This window comes from Pecten maximus, chromosome 1 (assembly GCF_902652985.1).
Source record: "Pecten maximus chromosome 1, xPecMax1.1, whole genome shotgun sequence".
In the NCBI taxonomy this organism is placed as follows: domain Eukaryota; kingdom Metazoa; phylum Mollusca; class Bivalvia; order Pectinida; family Pectinidae; genus Pecten; species Pecten maximus.
In genome coordinates this window covers 39,597,520-39,620,717 of record NC_047015.1, presented here as the reverse complement: position 1 = coordinate 39,620,717, position 23,198 = coordinate 39,597,520, and the positions used below count along the sequence as shown (strand labels likewise).

At 35.4% G+C, this 23,198-nt stretch overlaps 1 protein-coding gene across 3 annotated transcripts; it reads right to left on the bottom strand.

The window, feature by feature from the left end:
- Window positions 1–1,514: 1,514 nt before the first annotated feature.
- Window positions 1,515–12,697, bottom strand: LOC117333425. Of its 3 annotated transcripts, none has more exons than XM_033892733.1 (4): window positions 11,915–12,697; window positions 10,601–10,710; window positions 6,146–6,428; window positions 1,515–5,242 (listed from the first exon to the last, which is right to left on the bottom strand). In XM_033892733.1, the coding sequence occupies exons 3-4, from the start codon at window positions 6,426–6,428 to the stop codon at window positions 4,101–4,103; spliced, it is 1,425 nt and encodes a 474-aa protein (XP_033748624.1). In that variant the 5' UTR covers window positions 10,601–10,710; window positions 11,915–12,697; the 3' UTR covers window positions 1,515–4,100. The 3 variants fall into 3 exon arrangements, with proteins under 3 accessions (XP_033748624.1, XP_033748616.1, XP_033748607.1); XM_033892725.1 differs by lacking the exons at window positions 10,601–10,710; window positions 11,915–12,697 and adding exons at window positions 7,486–9,257; window positions 9,313–9,551; XM_033892716.1 differs by lacking the exons at window positions 10,601–10,710; window positions 11,915–12,697 and adding an exon at window positions 7,486–9,551.
- Window positions 12,698–23,198: the final 10,501 nt, after the last annotated feature.

The following is a 23,198-nucleotide window of genomic DNA, read 5'->3' as shown; positions in this document are numbered from 1 at the left end:
TGTAGACCGAAACTCTCTTGTGTTCCGACATGTGCAAAATTACATCAAATCCAGAAATAGATTTTGCTCTATATTCTTGTACTCTTTCTTGCAAACTTGTGTCTATGTCAGATAATATTTTCATGTAATGTATTTGTTTGATGGGAGAGGGCGTTTATAAGTTGAAAAAAAAATGAAACAATTAGTAGATATATCAGTAAAACCAACTAAAATGTATTACTAACTTGAGGCAAGGGAGGTAAATTCGTCATATAGTGAAGAATTATTTCCCTTTGCTCGCTGGCAGTGTGTGATCAAATAATTTTGGATTTACATGTATTAGTTATGCTTCCAAATTTTCTTACTTAGCTTTCTGTGTATTGCATGTGTTAAACTATCAACCCATGTTTATATTTTATCTTGGTTACCTATATCAACACGCTCTGGCCTCCCCTGCCTTCCTTAAAGTCGTTTTTCTAATATCTATATTATTTTCCAGTAAAGCCCTGTATTCGTATGCATGTTATCCGAAATTTAGTCGAGTTGTTGAATTCAGAGACATGCTTTAACTTTTCTTAAAGATATGATACGTTAATATTACAACAAAATTGTTATTGGTTATATAAGCTCTATCCAACATATCGTTTCTAATTTAAGTAACTTAAATTTGATAAGTAGCAATATAAAATGCTATGGTGAGATTCATAACTGTTTAATCTGATAACGTGTTAGTAAGCGATAGTGTGTTGTGTTGATTCGGCTTCATTTATAAATATCAATATTACGTATTACGTAAGTTAAAAAGAAAATAAAAAGCAAATAAATGTCTACTGGTTGATAATGCTAATTCAATTCAGTAAATTGATTCCTTTATATATCAAGTCATTTTTATTTCATACATGGTAATTCGTTTGATTTTCTCGTTTGTCCCCAATTGGGATAACGGGTGAACACTTTCTATGAGAGTATATACTTGTTATATTGATGGAATATTGTGTTGATGCCATCTACTGTTAACAATACTAGTTCATGGTATAATCATTTTCTCAAAAAAACATTAAGGTCAATATCTAGTATATAATTTAATTTTGTATGAAACACGTATTTTCATTGGCTGAAATAATTTTGTTATACCTCCATAACAAAATTTTTGACGTTGCGAAATGTAACGTCATTTTTGATTGGCTGATGACGTTGCGTAATAATTTATCACAGAAAAGAGGTCGCCAAAGAAAGTGAAATATCTTGGTGTGTAAAAGACGAAATTAAATTATAAGAATTAACATTAATTATTTTTTCTGTTATACAGTCATAACATAAAAAACTGGAGTGTACTCTCTTCATAAACCGCTTCGCGGTTTATTTAGAGTACACTCCAGTATTTTTTGTTATGACTGTATAACAGAAAAAAATAATTGATGTTAATCCTTAAATTATCCCTTCGAGTCATAAGATAAATGTACATAGGATATAATAGCATATAGCATATACTAACAGTCAAAGTATTTCTTATAACTTTGATCAATTTGAAGGAAATGAATGAATGTAGTTTTATTTCCGAAAAATGGTAAAGCTACATGCTGGTTTTGCACATTCCCTATGAAGTACACATATCTGTCAGGGAATAACGTGTGCTTACATTTTCCAGTAATCTGTGGCCGAGAGGCGATTGTTTCTGAGAATAAAAATGCACGTAAATACATACCACATGGCCGTATCGCATAGCCGATCGGCACATAACTGTCCTACAATACAATGGAGTGGTGATAGATGTAGTAATCGCCGGAGGGAAATGAATACAAAAGTAAATAAAAACAGATCAAACATATTTAAATGCTGGTTAAATGTACATGAATTCTGTTCACAAAATACTCTCTGAATATTTTCTCTGCGTTGATGCTCTATATTTTTCAGCTTTACAAAACGTGTACACACGTAAAATGAAGGTCATGCTAAATATACATGACAATAAATAACAAAACTACATTTATAAACTAACATTTAGAGAAGAGGTGCAATTCATTTAGAGAAGAGAGATAACTCGTATATCATAGTTTTATATTATTTTTCTAGCCACAGTAATTATGATACATAATGTAAACCAAGAGCTATTTCTTACTGACATCATTTTAAGGTTACTTTGATAGAATAGTAAATAATCTATAGTTAAAAGAGCAATGCGTTATTCACGTTATCAATTCATACAATAAATAATCAATCATGTAAGACGATTTTGGACAGAAAATGCCAGAAGCTGTCCGTCTGAAAAGAAATAATTCTTAATTTCCCCAAATCACTTAATTACAGAACGACATTTCAACTTGAATTATTACATATGTGAGTCAAATCATGGTATCGACTCTTTAAACAACAAAAATTGTAGAACAATTTGCACCTCGTGTTACATAATACTGTATGCTTGTTGTTTTTTTTTTTTTCATGAAGTATGTATGAAAAAAATCATAGAAAACATTCATTTTATTTTCAAAATAATTGGGGTATGCTAGATATTTTGTATATCATGTTGCAAATAACTGGTCTTCGACAGATCCATGTAAAGGAATATTATATAAGTAATAAATATATATAAACAGGTTATGTTATACTATGCACATACATACGTATAAATAAACCCTTTCATTTTCCTGAAACTTTACAACAATACCAATTTGATAGGTTATCAGGCTAGATGTCATAATAAGAAATTATTGCATTACTGATTAAGCAAATTATCTGCAGTAAAACATTGTTATGTCAAACCATATTCAGTCAAGAAATTACTGGTTTCTAATATCTTATAAATATAGCCTGCAGTTTTTGATGAGTTAATTCTTCTGACTGGTAAAATGTTGTTTTTAACATATCTTACTTACAGTCGACAGCGGGATATACAATTCTTCAAATAGTTTTATTCAAAATACTTCTGTTCTATTTTCCTGCAAACTTTTATGGAATTGTCCCGACGCCTGTTTTTTATATACACTTTATAAATAATAATATGCAGGTCAAATACAGCATCAAACTGCCGTGCGTATATGTAGTATGCCTAAAAGATATCACAAACAACTAACTATGTTTGTCAATTAATAACAAATGAGCATTTATTGAAATGTCAGCTACAAAAGTATGTTTAGTTTACATTATCTGAAATAATACTATTTGCAAAAGCCAACAAAATGTAAAATACCCCCTAATAATGTATATATATAAATGCAAGTTATGGCCCTATGTACATATATATTTGCATAGCTAATAATGTTTGCACAAACCAAAAAGATGGAAGTTGCTTCAAAATAAAAAGTAATAATTTATCAAAATGTCATTTTCAACATTATATACTAAGCATATCGTCTAATAAATGCAAACATATAATGTGACAATAAATGTCACGGTATGCCTACTTATGGACATAAACTGGAGGAATTGGAGAACATAATATGCATTTGAGAAGATAGATTAGAATATTATGCATTTTGAGTTACGAAACTTTTTGAGAACAAATCTGCAGAATTCACGTTATGAAGGTAAACCAAAATACTAAGAAATTGGAGAAGACGCCCCCTATCGGACGTTTCCTACAGAAATAATAAAGTTTACTCTATCTAGTAGTTATCATTTTAATCATAAGTAGCGTGATGCAACACATATTTTTCTTATCTACACCAAAATATCAATGAACTGTTTAGAAATAAATGTTATATCTAAGAATATGGATATTGGAAACGAAATAATGGAATTTGTTTTTTTTAAATTATATCCTATTTCGATTTTTATTAAAACTTAATTCCTAAATAATTCGATATGATTGTAAATTAAAAATAAATTAAACGCTTTCTGCGCTCTAAGTCCAAAGAAAAAGAATAGTTTTCAAACGTTTTGAAAAGTAAACCTTCAGTTAAAACAGCACTCAGACAACCGACGGTAAAGCAAAAGAAAGCAAAATAATACTAAGGTGTTTAAATGTAAGAAAATGTTACACCGTGACTAATAGTAAGGTAATTGCCCATGTTTCCTGCTTTTATATACAACATACTTCCATGACAAGGTTCCATTTTACACTTAACCCATGATGGGTCCACATTCAAATCAACATCATACATTCTCCAGAACATCAACTGTTTTTATTTCGATTCTCTTCCACATCTGCGCCTGAATGCCCCACGCCTGACTATGGCACTCTCTGAGCTATCCTCACTCGCGGGTGACTCACACTCATGTTCACGACTTTGGTCACGAGTGAGACAAGACAGAGTATCAACGCTACAGGGATGAATGTAAGTAGGATCCTCAACACCAATGATACTCTCGACACTATTGAAATACATCCCGTTATCCCAGGAAAGGCAACGCTTATATCGTCTGTCACCATCAGTCTCTAATCGAGAATTTTCTTTAGCATGGCATTGGTCTTTCGGTTCGATAGATCCTTGCTTTAACAAACAGTTTTCATAATATGGTTCTTGTAAGTCTGTTCCGAACTCATTGACATTAGCGTATAGTGAAAATCCTAAACATTCACCAACATCGTCACATTTTTCATACATATCCTCACTTGGGTCTCTGGGCATACTGAAGTCATGTGGTAGCGACATGTAGTGGTTGTCTATGGCCGTGTAGGGCCCAGATGCAGTCCTGCTAATGAACAATAAGGACTGTTCCGTATTTTCACTCGCTTTTCGACAGTAACACTTGATGTAATCTGTTTCCTTCCTAACAGATTCTGCTATGTGTGGGTATTTGTGTTTTAGGCAACCCAAAAGTAGATTCAGTCCGTAATCTTTAGCATATTTGATACATTTAAAGATAAGAATCCATGATTCTCGGCGACTTTTTCTTTGAAGTACGTTCTCAAGATCCTCGCGAAAAAGGACTCCTGTCCTGTACAATTTATCAACGACATCATTGATGTCCACGTCTCGGGCAATCTTACAAGCTAAGCACTCTTCGGTAGAAAGCATATCTTTGCTTTGAGATTCAGTCTTCTCAAGTTTGTCAAAGAGGTGCAAATGTGAGAAACGTAGGGCGTTTTTGAATCCGGCGAATTTTTTGGGACCATATCCCGCCAATTGCGTAAGCAGTTTTCTGGTCTTTTCTCTCCTATGCGGGATCCGCCTGAGCGACTCGGCGTTAGCCGTACAAATAACGTCCTCCTCCACTAATTTGTCTAGAATTTGAGTATGGTCTAATTGCAAGTCGTTCATCAAATACAGATGGTTTTCTCTTAACACCGTCTGGTAGGGCTCCTCTCGATGACAGGGGGATTCTGATGGATATAAGAAAAATATATGTACAGGTGAACTTTAACCTTAATAGAATGAACACAACAACATGAGTCACTAATACGTCTTCCGGATGGGTCATCCTTGGACGTGAAAATATAGGCTATGTTTTTTTGTTTTTTTTTGTTTTTTTTTTTTGCTCTTAGGTTTTCAATATTGATGAAAGGAAAGATGTAAGCAGTAACTTGTCACCCCTGTCTGTTGTATTTCACTAACTTTTGGCATTGGATCAAAGGGTTAGTTGGCAAGCCAAAGCCATCAATATTACACATTAGGGAAAGATATTTACAAACTTGAACTTTTGAAGTGTTTAAATGGCGTTTATTATAAGACTACAAGGAAATATCAAAGACCCAGGAGATCTTCTTTTAACACACTTTTTCTCCTACGGCAATTAAATTATTTATCATTTCACTCATCATTATCAAATTCCTTCAATATTTTTTTCGTTTTTGGAACAACGACTTCAAACTTTAAATATGCTATTGTTACATCACACAAACACACACACACACACACACACACACACACATATATATATATATATATATGTATATATATAGTACACACTTGCAATAGAATTGCAGGAAAAACAACAGGTTATATGCCACCATATACCCATGATCAAATTAACAAATACAAAATTTATCTGATGTCTTCGGTCATGACCTTTGGCACAAGTGATAGGATGTTTGATGGTGACATTAACTGTTGTTATATAGATATCACTAACGAGTAAATAAATGCATACAAATGTTACTATGTGTGCCTATAACCTCTGACCTTTTTTCCGTATTGAAATGTCATGCAACAGACGAACTAAGGTTTGAAATGTGGTATGCTATGATACGTTATGTGGTTGGTAATACAAAGTAAAACGGACAAACCTCTGTCGCACGGTTTGGCTGGAAGTCCGTATGCCGAGCCGTCACTGCAGTTGTCCTCGCTATTTGTAGCCACAACTGGTGTGTGCCTCTTTCTCTTTGCAGTGGGAAGGTTTGCCGGACGAGGAGCAGGACCAGTCGTTCTTACACATCCAAGGATGCGTTCCAATCGTGCCGCCATTGACTGTATCCTAAAAGCTGCTGCTTTCTCACGATCTTCTAATTCATTGGATAATTTGTTTAAGTCACTTGCAATCAGATGCAACTGCTCCTCGAGAGGATCCATCTAAAAATAACAAACAATTGTAGGACTTTTTTTCATATCAATCCAGAACAAAGCAAACTTCAATTAATCTTTGAAATAATTTGAAATAATTGTTTCTTTCGGTTTAAAGGGCATCATTTTCAGACATAGCGTGTAACAGATCTAGAACCGCGGAGGAGGAATGGTCTTATCTCTTGCTGAGATCTCAAATAATATCTATCAAATATTAGCAATAATTCTTCTGAAAGTGAATATATCACCACGCCCTTACGATAAGTCTCGGATTTTTTGACAGATATATTGATGTATATGTTAGATAACTACTCGTAAACTTATTGTTTACTAGATCTATACATCATGGTCATATCGTCACACTGTGTGAGCTAAGTTATAGGACAATAAAAGAGGATTTTGTTTCCCTACACACTGTGCACGTATGCATCACACCGATGATGAGTTTTGTATCTAAATTGTACAACAAAGAAGCGGATATGAGCCCCACCTGTATTAATATCGAACAAGGAAGAATACTTAGATTATCAAAGCCCTGCACGGTATCCTATGCAGGTATAATATTGAAAAAAGAGAAGGCGGGTGTTGTTTATAAATAGTGTTAAATAACTCTCTGTGACTCACTTCACGGAGTAATATTCTTTGGCTCTGGAGGCTTATTATCACGCCGGAGACCCGGGTTTGATTTCTGATTTGGGGCACTCGGCAGGAATGTGATTGTTTTGTTTTGTTTTGTTTTGTTTTTGTTGTTCTTTCACAATGTATTACACCTACAGAGAGGAATTGCTGTAATGTTGCGTCACTCTGAACGCAGCATTAAACAAATAAAGTAAGATATTTGGAAACTTTAAGCAGTCTCTGTATATTTGCACATCATGAAAACTCTCCTAACACTATAATACATATAATATGGACCATGGGTTGGGATCTAGTGTCAAGTATCTTTGCTTTAAACCACAAACATCACTGATGAGTTCTAAACATACAAATATATAATCATGTTTTTATCATATAATGGATCTGTTAACCAGGGAGTTCGCCTGTATACTATTTTTGCATATCTTACCATGGTAATATCCCCCGGGGAACTTTTCATTTGCTATGTCAGTCATCCTTATTTTGATTTTAAAACCTGTCAAAATGTGAGTTTTCTGAGATATGTGATAAAAGCATCTTCAATTAGTTTTTATTTCATGAAACTCCTCTCGAAACTTTAGAGGTCCGCAAAATGGAATCTTATACAAAGTTAAAACGCTTTTAAAATCCTATAACGGTTATATATCTGTTACAAAATTCACAGTAATGATGCTTTGTACTAGTGTTTAGTTTGAACAGTCTTTCTTAATCTGGCAGCCCTTCGTGGCATTTGATGTATGTTAACTACCTTTTTCCTAGTGTACCGAGATGATCTATTATCAGTCATATTATAATAGCGTTACATTATGCAAGTGTAATTAAACATCAAATTTAAACATATTAATTGCCAATGTCGTCACATGTTGACCTGTCGACCCTGAGCTCATTTGCTGCCTGATCAGTGAGTCTTTTTAACTCGGGCAAAATGACCTTTGACAAGTAATAATCTGATCTTAGTGTTGTATTACGTATGTTATGCAGTTGTAGTTAAACATTTAATTAAGTTGAATACTAATTGTCAATTTCATCCCAAGTTGACTTGTGGTATTTTAACTTTGTTTACAAGTTAATCATATTTTGTTTTTCTACATCATAGTTTAACTAACTATGCCAGCCTCATTGATCACATCTTGAATTACATGGGTACTAGCGGCCTTTAACAAGAAAAAAATATGTCACTTTAAATAACATTTGCATTTCTAAACCAGGTCCAAACTGTCATAAATAACAATAATTGGTCAATAGATGTGATGGTATAGTATCTGTATTCCACAATGAATACCGTCACGTAAGATCTCGAAGCGAAGACATAGCAATATGTGTCGATATAGAAGCAATAAAACTCTCACCACAACCACTGGGAGGGACTAAGAAAGCTATGATATCATATTGTCGGCCAGATATGCCCAAACTGACAGGTTCAGTTCTAAAACAAAAAGCTCGCCTGTCATGAACATTCGTACTTGATACGGCAGACAACGCATAATTTATTTCACATTAAAGTCAGAATAAGATTTAATATTGTATAAATTATAGTTCACATATTCATTTCATTCAAGTCTTTCCCGACTTTGCATCAATTACACCGTAACAAATGTTATCAATGACGTCACTTTTTAATCCATTCTATTAGTCGTGACCATGCTGGTTATAAAACATGTCCGATATTACATATACGGTGTTCTATCCAACTCATAAACACCACTTTTTTTTTTTTAAACTACAGCTTGCTTGCACTGCTATAACAAGAATTACACCAGGTTTAGTAAGTAATATACTCAGACTATTGTTGAAATGGCTGTTACATAAAGGTTATTGTTACCATGTTCAAACATTACTCTTCGGAAAATAAAGATCGAACAACAACCAAGACCAGTTACCTTCTTTATTTTGGTATAGATTAAGTCGAAATGATTCGACCGCTTGGTGGCCGCCACCAGGCCCGCTGATACCACTATCGATATATATATATATATATATATTAGTGTGATTTGTTTAGTTTCTTATGTTGTGACAAGTTTGATAATCAGCTGCATTTTACTGTTACTACAATATGTATGACGTAACGGATATAACGCTGACGCAATTGTTACTATGACGTAACGAGTACCTGTGATGGAGCAAGTATAACACTGACGTTATTGTTACTATGACGTAACGAGTACCTGTGACGGAGCGAGTATAACACTGTCGTTAATGTACCTGTGACGGAGCAAGTATAACACTGACGTAATTGTTACTATGACGTAACGAGTACCTGTGACGGAGCAAGTATAACACTGACGTAATTGTTACTATGACGTAACGAGTACCTGTGACGGAGCGAGTATAACTATGACGTTATCATTATTATGGCCTACAAGTATAATATAATGACATTAGATTAATGTAAGTATTATATGGATCGCGTTTGTTAAAAAGAATACGAGGAGAAGAGAAAAACTAACGGCGGAGAGTACTACCCGTGGTAACGCGGTCCCCGACATTACTACACACTGTGACGGCGGAGAGTACTACCCGTGGTAACGCGGTCCCCGACATAACTACACACTGTGACGGAGGAGAGTACTACCCGTGGTAACGCGGTCCCCGACATTACTACACACTGTGACGGCGGAGAGTACTACCCGTGGTAACGCGGTCCCCGACATATATAACTACATACAATAATGAAGCTAATGGTGTCCCGTGGTAACGCAGTCCCCGACATTACTACATACTATAATGAGGCTAATGGTGTTATGAAAAATGAATACAATTTTCGCATATGCTTCCAAGCATACTGAATGTAAATATTTGGTATTAATTACTATTCCGTAACCAGAGATTTGGCATTTCCCGACCGTCACTATACATACAATGTATATTGTGTCTATTGTAAGCAAGTAATCGTACTACCCTCCATTCATGTACACATGTAATAAGTTACTAAAAATAGCATACATGTCACCGGGTAAACGTCATACAAAAACACAAGCATGATGAAATATGTGCATACTAAATATTGCTTTTGTTATACATTTGGCAGTTTGTAAAGTTTGTATAAATCAGCGTTACTGCTATCAAATTATCGTTGCATATAATCATGATAATGTTCTGTGCATTTTGACTTTTCTTAAGATATCAATATACATGTACATTGTAAAATGAAAACTATCAATGCAACCATATAAATCGTTCTTCAACAAGAATTTCACTGCACACTAAAGATACCATATAACACAGGTGTGCGTATTTCATTAAGAGTCGTACCAGGCGCTACCACCCACCTATGCACTGCCACATTTGCAACGAAATTCACTTTTATGCATGCATACGAAAAAAACCCACGTTCATAGTAGTTTATCTATGATTCTACCTTAGACAGAAATGAAGATATCTGATACAGTCGGTCGGTGGAGTAGACTGGCCGGAAATTGACACAAGAACATATACATGACATTGCCGGTGGAGAAATCATGGTAATTGCCCACAACAGTTTACCATAAAAATACGTTTTGACAATATCCGATCACGGTCTTGTTACAAAAAAATGTTTACCTTACCTTAGATTACCTGTGAGGTCTAATCACATCGTAGTGGTTATATCGACGAGTCGGCGACAATCTCTGCTGTTCATGTTTGTACAAAAGACAAAGGCGTAATCTGCACTCACCTGGAAAGTCATTATGAATATTCATGATCCAAGACAGGTAAAGAGGTGTCTGGAAATTCCAGAATCATATCTAGGTTAGATATAAGCAGTTGTCTGTGCAAATCTTTTATTTTTAGCGTTCGGTATTTAAAACTGGCTTTTGGGTTGTATACTTAAAGATGAATAGGTAAATAAATAAATAAATAAATAAATTAATTAATTAATTAATTAATTTAAATTGATTGATTAATTAATAGGTGAGTTAATCACTATAAACCACAATCCTTTGATAGGAGTGAATGTCTTGTTCGAGTCTGTGTGCTTTACAGCCAAATAGCGAGATAAGTCAAATTTAATTCAAAAATATATAAAACAAACCATTTAATTCTGTCAAACAAGTTATTAAATTGATACTTAATTTACTATTCTCATTATGTTTTAAATATCTTGTCACTACGAGGCCAAACGTGAGACGTACACGTGGTCAGGGTTTTGATTATATGATTATATCATAAGGTCGGAACGAAGTAAGAATGAAAATCTTAAGTTTCTGAAATAAAATGTAATTGATAAAATATTAAGTACCTTCAGATATTTGATACTTTATTGTTCAAATATGAGGGGATATGGTTGTATTGTTTTTATTTCAGGTAACAGTCTCTGTGTGTTTTTTGCCAATAAACTTTGTGTCATTTTAAACATTGTTTGACGCATAATTGGAATAACCCCATTCGTATACTCGCGGGACATACTTGTAGTGTCAGTGTTTTATGTGCGAGATACGGGATATAATCGAATCACTCTTAAACAAGAACAATCCTGTGCTACCCGCCAAAGTATGGACAGGAGGGTTAAAGAGGCTTTCTGACTCCCATAGACAAGACTTATTTCCGGAAGTCGAGGGAAACCAGAATCTTGTTAACCCTGAAAAACGATAGTTTTTATAAAATAATTAAATAAGAAAAACGGAAATAGTGACGTTTTACCGTTGCCTCACTTTGGTCCGTAATAGTAATGATATTACAGATGAGTTCTATATAGTGGTACTGGAAACAGCTGTTTGACGCAATTTAATATTCAAGATTCTGCATACAGTGAACGTTTAATAAAATCATTAACGGTGCTATGCATATGTCTTCACCAGTGTGTTCATTAGATAAATACAAACCAATGGAAAATAACGAAGGGAGAGTATAAAGTGTTTTAGTTGAAAACAAAAGCTTACCTTTCTGGTTAGGAAGGCTTGCCCCTGGAATGGTCGTATGGAGTTTCACGAAGTCACACTCTTTTGGTGTCAACTTTTGACTTTCTTGAGTTTGAATTTAGTCCTTTGAATGTAGTTCTTATGTATTTAAAATGCTTTACTCCTTTCTCACTTTGGCAATAAATTACATTCAGCACAAAAAATAGCATTACATACTCTAATTCACGAATGAACCTGAAACACGATTCGTAACATTTTGTCAAATCAGCGCCTTTCTTATGCAGCGTCCACTTGCTGTGTAGGCAATGCGCTAAGGCACATCACACCTTTCCGTATACTGGAGATCGCAGTGGGTATAACAAGTAATACATAAAACATATACCAGGATATATATCATTATCTACATAAGGCACACTGCCTGTGACTGACCATGATCAATTTGATTGCTTACACGTGTCAAGGCTAAGGCCCGGGCCATGTTTTATATGAGATGGGCGATATTAACCGTATTGATATATTGATAGTCTGTCCGTATTCTGACGGCTTTATTACAGTGGTCGCTCATAGTTGGTCAGTGTGGTCGGCCGGACACGAGTGCCATAAAGGTCATGTATATATTGTACATGCATTGGCGACGAGCGAACGGAACACCACAGGTGTATAAAACAAGAACAGGCAAAAGTATGGATGCAGCGTGTACGGAAACTCATTCGGCAGCATTGTCATGTCTGAAAATAATGTGTAATGATAAGCCATTTAACATTTAACGATTAACTAATTTTAACGTATGAGTATTCTCTTACACCAAGAAGCAAGTACATATACAATGTTTTATTTGTTTATATATTTATTTTATGTTTATTACGACATCTTCCTTCACAAATTGAATTTAAGCTGTATTTCAATCTATCAGTTGAAACTTGTATTAACAATAACTAAATATAAGCTTAGTTTATATTATAACAATTGTGATACCAGTTATATATTTGTAATAATGTATGCACGGATTCATTTACGTTTAAAAGCTTTGCGACAAAAACAGTCCCGGGGTAAAATGCCACGCTGTTGATTATCGTGTAAACTGCAATGTTTACACAGATGCTGATCAGCTGAAGTTAAGTTCTCTTCATAACACAACATATCACTAATTTCAATCTCGGCATACTCACTGTCATCATGGTAAGTTATCGAGTTTTGTCCACTTTTACCAAATTTTGAATCAGAGAGTTGGTTAGTTGAAGCAATCATGGAACCCGGAAATGACGTATCCACACTATTGAAAGTTTCACAATGTTCTCTCTTCGAAAGGAGCGAAGGTTTGTGCCGGGGTTTTATTTGAGGCGGGGTGCACCTACTTGCGTCTCCCAAAATTAATTCACATCCACTCGAAATTCCTTTACAAGACGTACGTTGCCGTGCAGAAGTTGATAATGAATTTGTGGTCGGATTTTCTATTTGTTGAATTGTCTCGTAAATACCAGAGGACGAATCTCGTTCAGCAATACTTATATGGCCGAGTCTGTCCCTTGTGTGTATTTCGTTAGTAGCTTCTAAATTCTGTTCCTGGGTATTATTACAGCAAACTGATATACGCCTAACTGTATTTTGCTTGCCACATTCTGTGCAATATACCCTTTGATCACCAATGACAGTGATACTATCATACATGTTGTATTCTGAATCCTTAACTCCCGATAACCTTTGATATATATGTTCCCCATCTACAGATTCTAATTTACTGTATGTATGGTCACTGGCTTTGTTATCGACTGCTTTGTTCTGCCACTGCCAATGCTTTCTTCGAACACATTGAACTCTGATGGGATGTTTACATATTATCGCGATGTCGTTGCCGTCGATTCCTTTTTCAGATTCCTTAATTCCAGTCATATACATTTTCTCGATTACGGAAAGTGCCGAAGGTTCCCGATAGGTTCTTTTTTCAATTCAATGCATGTGGTACTATTTACTTCGCACCATTCTCGTCAAATGTGTTTATAGTTGAAAGATACTGAAACAAACAATATCAGGGTATACCTATTAAAAAAAATCATATAACTTGAGCATATTGTTAACTCAAGCAAATAGAATAGAATCAGGATCGTTTACAATAATGTTTTTCCTAAACTAATGGTGGCAGGCTGTGTCTTAGTCGGCAGGAGGTGTTGGGTGTGGTGGGATGTGTCTTAGTCGGCAGGAGGTGTTGGGTGTGGTGGGATGTGTCTTAGTCGGCAGGAGGTGGTGGGTGTGGTGGGTGTGGTGGGATGTGTCTTAGTCGGCAGGAGGTGGTGGGTGTGGTGGGATGTGTCTTAGTCGACAGGAGGTGGTGGGTGTGGTGGGATGTGTCTTAGTCGGCAGGAGGTGGTGGGAGGTGGTGGGTGTGGTGGGTGTGGTGGGATGTGTCTTAGTCGGCAGGAGGTGGTGGGTGTGGTGGGATGTGTCTTAGTCGGCAGGAGGTGGTGGGTGTGGTGGGATGTGTCTCAGTCGGCAGGAGGTGGTGGGTAGAGGTGGTGGGTGTGGTGGGTGTGGTGGGATGTGTCTCAGTCGGCAGGAGGTGGTGGGTGTGGTGGGTGTGGTGAGATGTGTCTTAGTCGGCAGGAGGTGGTGGGTGTGGTGGGTGTGGTGAGATGTGTCTTAGTCGGCAGGAGGTGGTGGGTGTGGTGAGATGTGTCTTAGTCGGCAGGAGGTGGTGGGTGTGGTGGGATGTGTCTTAGTCGGCAGGAGGTGGTGGGTGTGGTTGGATGTGTCTTAGTCGGCAGGAGGTGGTGGGTGTGGTGGGATGTGTCTTAGTCGGCAGGAGGTGGTGGGTGTGGCGGGATGTGTCTAAGTCGGCAGGAGGTGGTGGGTGTGGCGGGATGTGTCTTAGTCGGCAGGAGGTGGTGGGTGTGGTGGGATGTGTCGGTGGAAGTGTAGGGGATCTGGTACAAGTTACAGAGTGTGTTTATTTCATCACGATTAGACGGACTGTGGGTTGGGGTGTGTGGGTAGCAGTTATGATGGAGACTGGTGTCAAGATTGGTTGAACATGTATAAAGCACAAAATATACACATGCGAAATAAGTGTATAAAGATAAATATCTAAGACTTGTACAAATAGAAGATATATGTGTACAGTATCATAATATCTGAAAGGACATCAAAATATCGCATTAATAAGGTTATTAAGACAGAGAAAAGTTATTATGATCAACAATGGATAACAATGAATAAAAGAAGATCATGAGAAAAAATAGTTAAACTATGTAGCAATTTACATGTACATGTATTATACCTACGTTATTCACCTGAGGAACACAAGCCTGCGACTGATGAAGAAAAACAATATGTTTAACATACAGTCTGTTCGGTCATTCGTACCAATAACTGTCAATTATCACCAATATAGGTTGTATGCATGCTGTTATTGCAAATGGGATAATGATACCCAAGGTCATGACCTCACAAGTTATAACAATGCTCTCAGTGATTTGTATTGTGATTGACGGCAGTACAGTTTATCAGTTTCTCGATAAGGTATATCTGCGTTGTGCAACACTCGAATCTGATATATACAACATAACTAGCTTACCTGTACAGGCAATAGTGAATTAATAAATACAGTATATACTATTTATCATCCGTTTGGAACGAAAAGGAGGTCACTAGAATAATGCACCAGTGACGATTTCTGATGTAAATCGAGTGTTCTAACCTCTGCCAAAATTGATACTGAAGGATTGAACATGTGAATGTATCAAAGATCGACACGCGAGTGTATGTATCTGAAGATCACCTTCAAATAAAAAACAAGAGATCATCCCAGAGGGATCTTGGCGCCCACCATTGAATGATCATTATAGGTTTGATGTCAGATTGATCTTCTCTCTATTTTCCCCTTCCTCTTACTAATCTGTGTAAATTGAGAAACATTCCTCCAAGAGATTTAGCGATAATGGCTGTCTGTCTGCCATGTTATTTTCAGATTGGTCCCAAAATGCAATACGAGGGACCTAGGGGAACCTACATATGAAATTCAAGAAAGATCCCTTCAGTACTTTCCGCAACTATATAAAAGGATAAGTGTATTTATGTTGTAATGCCATCATTATTATATAAAAGGATAAGTGTATTTATGTTGTAATGTCATCATTTTTATATAAAAGGATAGATGTATTTATGTGGTAATGTCATCATTTTTATATAAAAGGATAGGTGTATTTATGTGGTAATGTCATCATTATTATATATAAGTATAGATGTATTTATGTGGTAATGTCATCATTATTATATAAAAGGATAGGTGTATTTATGTGGTGATGTCATCTTTATTATATAAAAGGATAAGTGTATTTATGTTATAATGTCATCATGATTATATAAAAGGATAGGTGTATTTATGTTGTAATGTCATCATTATAATATATAAGTATAGGTGTATTTATGTTGTAATCTCATCATGATTATATAAAAGGATAAGTGTATTTATGTTGTAATGTCATCATTATTATATAAAAGGATAGATGTATTTATCTTGTAATGTCATCATGATTATATAAAAGGATAGGTGTATTTATGTTGTAATGTCATCATGATTATATAAAAGGATAAGTGTATTTATGTTGTAATGTCATCATTATTATATAAAAGGATAAGTGTATTTATGTTGTAATGTCATCATTATTATATAAAGTATAGGTGTATTTATGTTGTAATGTCATCATTATTATATAAAAGGATAGGTGTATTTATCTTGTAATGTCATCATGATTATATAAAAGGATAGGTGTATTTATCTTGTAATGTCATCATGATTATATAAAAGGATATATGTGTTTATCCTGTAATGTCATCAGCTATGCATGCCACCATAGAAGTGATATACCGGTTTGTACAAAAGACGACATATTAGCCCCAGAAATTGAGACTCAGATACAATAAAGCAAACTTTTTATATAGCATTAAAACACTATAGAATGAATAACATGGCGTTCATATAGGTCGACGAATGGTTGTAGACTAGCAATGACTGATACAATTCGCGTTATGTATGAGTCAGATGAGAGCTGAATAACTAATCAAGCAAAATGGATCCCTAGATTAGCAGATTGTGCCGATAGCATTAATTCACGAAAATCAAGTATCCACGAAAGAGTTCTGATTTGAATAACCACAAAATTTTATCCCAACTTAAACATGCGATTTTACAGTTAATTTAAGTATGTTATATGTTCCTCTTAGGACACACGGAAGCACTATTTCCGCTATTTAAAGAGGGAAATAGTTAGTTGCCACAGATTAGACGGCCAAACTTACTGTCAATCTTTATATAAATGTATGAAGCGCACATTGTCATTCTTGAACATCCAGAGGGATATTGAGAAACCAACATTTATTAATTTAAAATTGACATTCAATAGTTATTTAGGAGAAAATATAATTAAAACCATAACTAATTAAAAGATAAGGAAAGTTTAACTAGGTACTTCAAATTAAAATGTAATTTTGATTTCGAACCATACACCTATATTCATTAATCAAGATAATATCCCAGTATTAAGATGCTCCAAATGTTTCCACATAGAGTAATGATAGTGAAATAGTCACATTATATCAATACGTTCCTCGATCTCAACATCCATGTACAAAATGTACCGACACTAGTTTGGGGATGGCCGAAAGTTAACGTGCTGATTTCATCCTACAAAAACAATAACGAGGGGAAAAAGATGCTTCACATCTAAAGCATGTACTTTCTCAACTCTAGATCCACTTTAAAACTCTACTTAAATACGGGGTCAATGAAGAAGTAAGACAGGGACATTTTTCATTTCATATAGAAGATCATTTAGATAGTATTATATAAACATATCCATGTAAATACATGTAGTATCATATAAATATTTCCTTGTAAATAGTATTACATTTGTATATAAACATATACTTGTAAATAGTATTATACAAACATATCCATGTAAAAATAGTATATCAACATATCCATGTAAATAGTATTATATAAACATATTTATTTAAATAATATTATATAAACATATCCATGTAAATAGTTTTATATAAAAAATATCCATGTATATAGTATTATATAAACATATCCATGTAGATAATATTGTACGGACATAGCCATATTTTACCATCCAACTGTTGGAAATTTGTGTATATTTATGATGGCAACCATCGATGTTCTTCTACATTAAGAGTTCCGATATACATAACAGTTACTTCTAGAAAAAAGTTTTTATCTTATCAAATATGTTTTTATAAAGTCACCACTTTTTGTAAAATTTCAGATTTATTCTACCCCTTTTTATTCCTTAAGAACTTATCTGCATTGAAGTGATTGTAAGATCTCTTTTGGTCGTTTCAAAATAACAAATCCCTTCAATACGCGTTTGTATGTGTTTTGTCATCTTCGCTAGCCAAGGCTTCTGGTTCGTGGAGTGAAACGTAATCAGAAGCCTTGGCTAGCGAAGATGAGGATATGTGACGTCAATGGATTGAAATTCGTTAATAATACTTCTCTGTTCCATACCCATGGGGTTTTCCCATTTAAACCCGGAACTCTATAAATAGATTTGATATATAAACACCTAATGGATAAATATTCACCAGTCTATATGGGACAGCCAGGTAAGTGAACGGTTTGCCCACTAAACAGTATAGACGACATACGAGTCCACTGTTCATAAAGTAAACTTAGGTATGTATGTTAGAATCATATGCATGCCATATAAAATGTCTAGATCTTTTCTTGAATGCCTCGTTACACGTTTGTAATCATTTAATTTTACATTACGGTATTTGTTTAGTCACTGAGCTATACACATGTATACATGTTTTGTGGGGCAAGACTGAGGTTAACATTGTTTATCATTGTGAAGCAACACTAAAACAAAGTAGTTATATTTACGTATATAATATAGGTTATTTTGGACATAACACGTGCAATGTATATTTTAAATTCTGTACAAAATGGCCGCCATGATACCTAACAGATAACACACAAATACCTATATTTCTATGACGACATGGCATACATGTAACTAAAACCTATCCGGGAGACTAAAGTAGAGGCGATATCAGGATGTATACGTGTGAACGACACATGTGTTTGTATGTGTTTGTGTTTGATGTAATGATTTAGTCGACGATAAAATAATGTAATAATCCAATAACATGAAGTTATAAAATCAAGTATGATTGTAAGACTGATCGACAGTCTCATTTCCGTTAATTTCGAAAATAAATCTACATGTATATATATAAGTGTTAAATAGGTGACGTAATGGTTTTCCGTTAATTCGTGTTTTTTTGTGGGTTTTTTTTAAATGTAGGTCACTCTACACAAACGGAGACATTACTTGCCCTTTGGTTGTTGCTATACATTGACATATATGAACCAATAGTTCCGCTTAACTTAACTTTTTCAGATTAAGGACAAAGAATGCATGGGATGTAGTGTAAAAACACCACATTTTTCACAATGGCCGAAGTCACCTCGTATCTCAAGGTATGTGTAATAACTTTCGGACCAGGAAGTAATGAATGGTAATTCATCCTATTGTTATCATCATAATATGTTTTTTTTGTGAATTGGAAACAATGTAAAGTAGAATGACTGTAGAACTCAACAATGTCCTAGACTCATTGTCTGTTATATCCTAAACACAAACACTCATATCGTTGCAAGTACATACATGTGTGTAACATACAATATAACTATACGTACTGGCCTGTTATCGCTACAAACTAAACACATACACATGTAGGTTGTCCATTCAGTGACATATTTGTCAGTATGTATTTTACATTCTGGCCTCATCAAAATAAAATTTCAACATTTAACATGCTTGATAAATTGAAGAAGTTTTCAACAAAATATCTATAAGGGACATATTTAAGTCGTAAGGCGGCAACTCGATGACAGAAATATGCCACCATAGTTTATATAATACATTTGTATGTACACAATGTCTACCGAAGGAGACAGTAAACAACTTTTTGCCTCTTACAATATAATCTATAATGTTCAAAGAAAGTAAACGCTTACACATTCTATGAACATTAACCCTCGAGTCGTATGTCACTATAAATCTCATTTCAATTATGGTTATGATTCAAACATGTTTTGATACCGGTACGTACGTTCACATTCTTTTCCCCAAGCAGAATAACCGTTGGTGAATTGATGTAAAAGCGTATGTTTAAAAAAAAACTTGTCTTGTCGTTGGAACAGTTTATCATGGATCATAATTGGTAAATTGAACTTACCAGATATTAATTTTGTAGCTGACTTTTTCTGTTTGGTACTGGAGTCTCCTAGATGTGTCACTTATGCACATGTAACTGATTACAGATTGATGATTGGAAAGTTGAAAGCTAATCATAAGATCATATTAGGTATATATGATAAACATTAGTTATTGGTTTATTGGTATTATTTCTTTTTAGCCCACCATCATCAGATGGTGGGCTATTCAAATCGCCCTGCGTCCGTGGTCCGTCGTCCGTCCGTCCGTCCGTCCCTCCCTCCGTCCGTCCGTCCGTCCGTAAACAATTCTTGTTATCGCTAATCCTCAGAAAGTACTGAAGGGATCTTTCTCAAATTTCATATGTAGGTTCCCCTTGGTGCGTAGTTATGCATATTGCATTTTGGGACCGATCGGAAAACAACATGGCCGACAGGCAGCCATCTTGGATTTTGACCATTGAAGTTTGTTATCGCTATTTCTGAGAAAGTACTGAAGGGATCTTTCTCAAATTTCATATGTAGGTTCCCCTTGAGGCCTAGTTATGCATATTGCATTTTGGGACCGATCGGAAAACAACATGGCCGACAGGCAGCCATCTTGGATTTTGACCATTGAAGTTTGTTATCGCTATTTCTGAGAAAGTACCGAAGGGATCTTTCTCAAATTTCATATGTAGGTTCCCCTTGGTGCCTAGTTATGCATATTGCATTTTGGGACCGATCGGAAAACAACATGGCCGACAGGCAGCCATCTTGGATTTTGACCATTGAAGTTTGTTATCGCTATTTCTGAGAAAGTACTGAAGGGATCTTTCTCAAATTTCATATGTAGGTTCCCCTTGGTGCGTAGTTATGCATATTGCATTTTGGGACCGATCGGAAAACAACATGGCCGACAGGCAGCCATCTTGGATTTTGACCATTGAAGTTTGTTATCGCTATTTCTGAGAAAGTACTGAAGGGATCTTTCTCAAATTTCATATGTAGGTTCCCCTTGGTGCGTAGTTATGCATATTGCATTTTGGGACCGATCGGAAAACAACATGGCCGACAGGCAGCCATCTTGGATTTTGACCATTGAAGTTTGTTATCGCTATTTCTGAGAAAGTACCGAAGGGATCTTTCTCAAATTTCATATGTAGGTTCCCCTTGGTGCCTAGTTATGCATATTGCATTTTGGGACCGATCGGAAAACAACATGGCCGACAGGCAGCCATCTTGGATTTTGACCATTGAAGTTTGTTATCGCTATTTCTGAGAAAGTACCGAAGGGATCTTTCTCAAATTTCATATGTAGGTTCCCCTTGGTGCCTAGTTATGCATATTGCATTTTGGGATTGATCGGAAAACAACATGGCCGACAGGCAGCCATCTTGGATTTTGACCATTGAAGTTTGTTATCGCTATTTCTGAGAAAGTACTGAAGGAATCTTTCTCAAATTTCATATGTAGGTTCCTCTTGGTGCCTTGTTATGCATATAGCATTTTGGGACCGATCGGAAAACAAGATGGCCGTCAGGCATCCATCTTGGATTATGACAATTGAAGTTTGTTATCGCTATTTCTGAGAAAGTACTGAAGGGATCTTTCTCAAATTTCATATGTAGGTTCCCCTTGGTGCCTAGTAATGCATATAGCATTTTGGGACTGATCGGAAAACAACATGGCCGACAGGCAGCCATCTTGGATTTTGACCATTGAAGTTTGTTATCGCTATTTCTGAGAAAGTACTGAAGGGATCTTTCTCCAATTTCATAGGTAGGTTCCCCTTGGTGCTTAGTTATGCATATTGCATTTTGAGACCAATCAGAAAACAACATGGCCGACAGGCAGCCATCTTGGATTTTGACAATTGAAGTTTGTTATCGATAATTCTCAGAAAGCACTAAAGGGATCTTCCTGAAATTTCATATGTAGGTTCCCCTTGGTGCCTAGTTATGCATATTGCATTTTGGGACCGATCGGAAAACAACATGGCCGACAGGCAGCCATCTTGGATTTTGACCATTGAAGTTTGTTATCGCTATTTCTGAGAAAGTACTGAAGGGGATCTTTCTCCAATTTCATAGGTAGGTTCCCCTTGGTGCTTAGTTTGGCATATTGCATTTTGGACCATCGAAAACAACATGGCTGACAGGAGCATCTTGGATTTTGACAATTGAAGTTTGTTATCGATATTCTCAGAAAGACCGAAGGGATCTTCCAAATTTCATATGTAGGTCCCCTTGGTGCCTAGTTATGCATATTGCATTTTGGGACGATCGGAAAACAACATGGCCGACAGGCAGCCATCTTGGATTTTGACATTGAAGTTTGTTATCGCTATTTCTGAGAAGTACCGAGGATCATTGCGTCACATTTGTATCGGAAAACAACAGGCCTTCTTTAAATATTACCATTGTATATAAACCATACTTGTAATAGTATTATATAACATATCCATGTAAAAATAGTATTCAACATTCCTGTAATATATTAATAACATATTATTAATAATATTTATAAACATATCCAGTAAATAGTTTTGTATAAAAATTCCATGTATATAGTATTATATAACATACCATGTAGATAATATTGTACGGACATAGCCATATTTTACCATCCAACTGTTGGAAATTTGTGTATATTTATGATGGCAACCATCGATGTTCTTCTACATTAAGAGTTCCGATATACATAACAGTTACTTCTAGAAAAAAAGTTTTTATCTTATCAAATATGTTTTTATAAAGTCACCACTTTTTGTAAAATTTCAGATTTATTCTACCCCTTTTTATTCCTTAAGAACTTATCTGCATTGAAGTGATTGTAAGATCTCTTTTGGTCGTTTCAAAATAACAAATCCCTTCAATACGCGTTTGTATGTGTTTTGTCATCTTCGCTAGCCAAGGCTTCTGGTTCGTGGAGTGAAACGTAATCAGAAGCCTTGGCTAGCGAAGATGAGGATATGTGACGTCAATGGATTGAAATTCGTTAATAATACTTCTCTGTTCCATACCAATGGGGTTTTTCCATTTAACCCGGAAGTCTATAAATAGATTTGATATATAAACTCCTAAT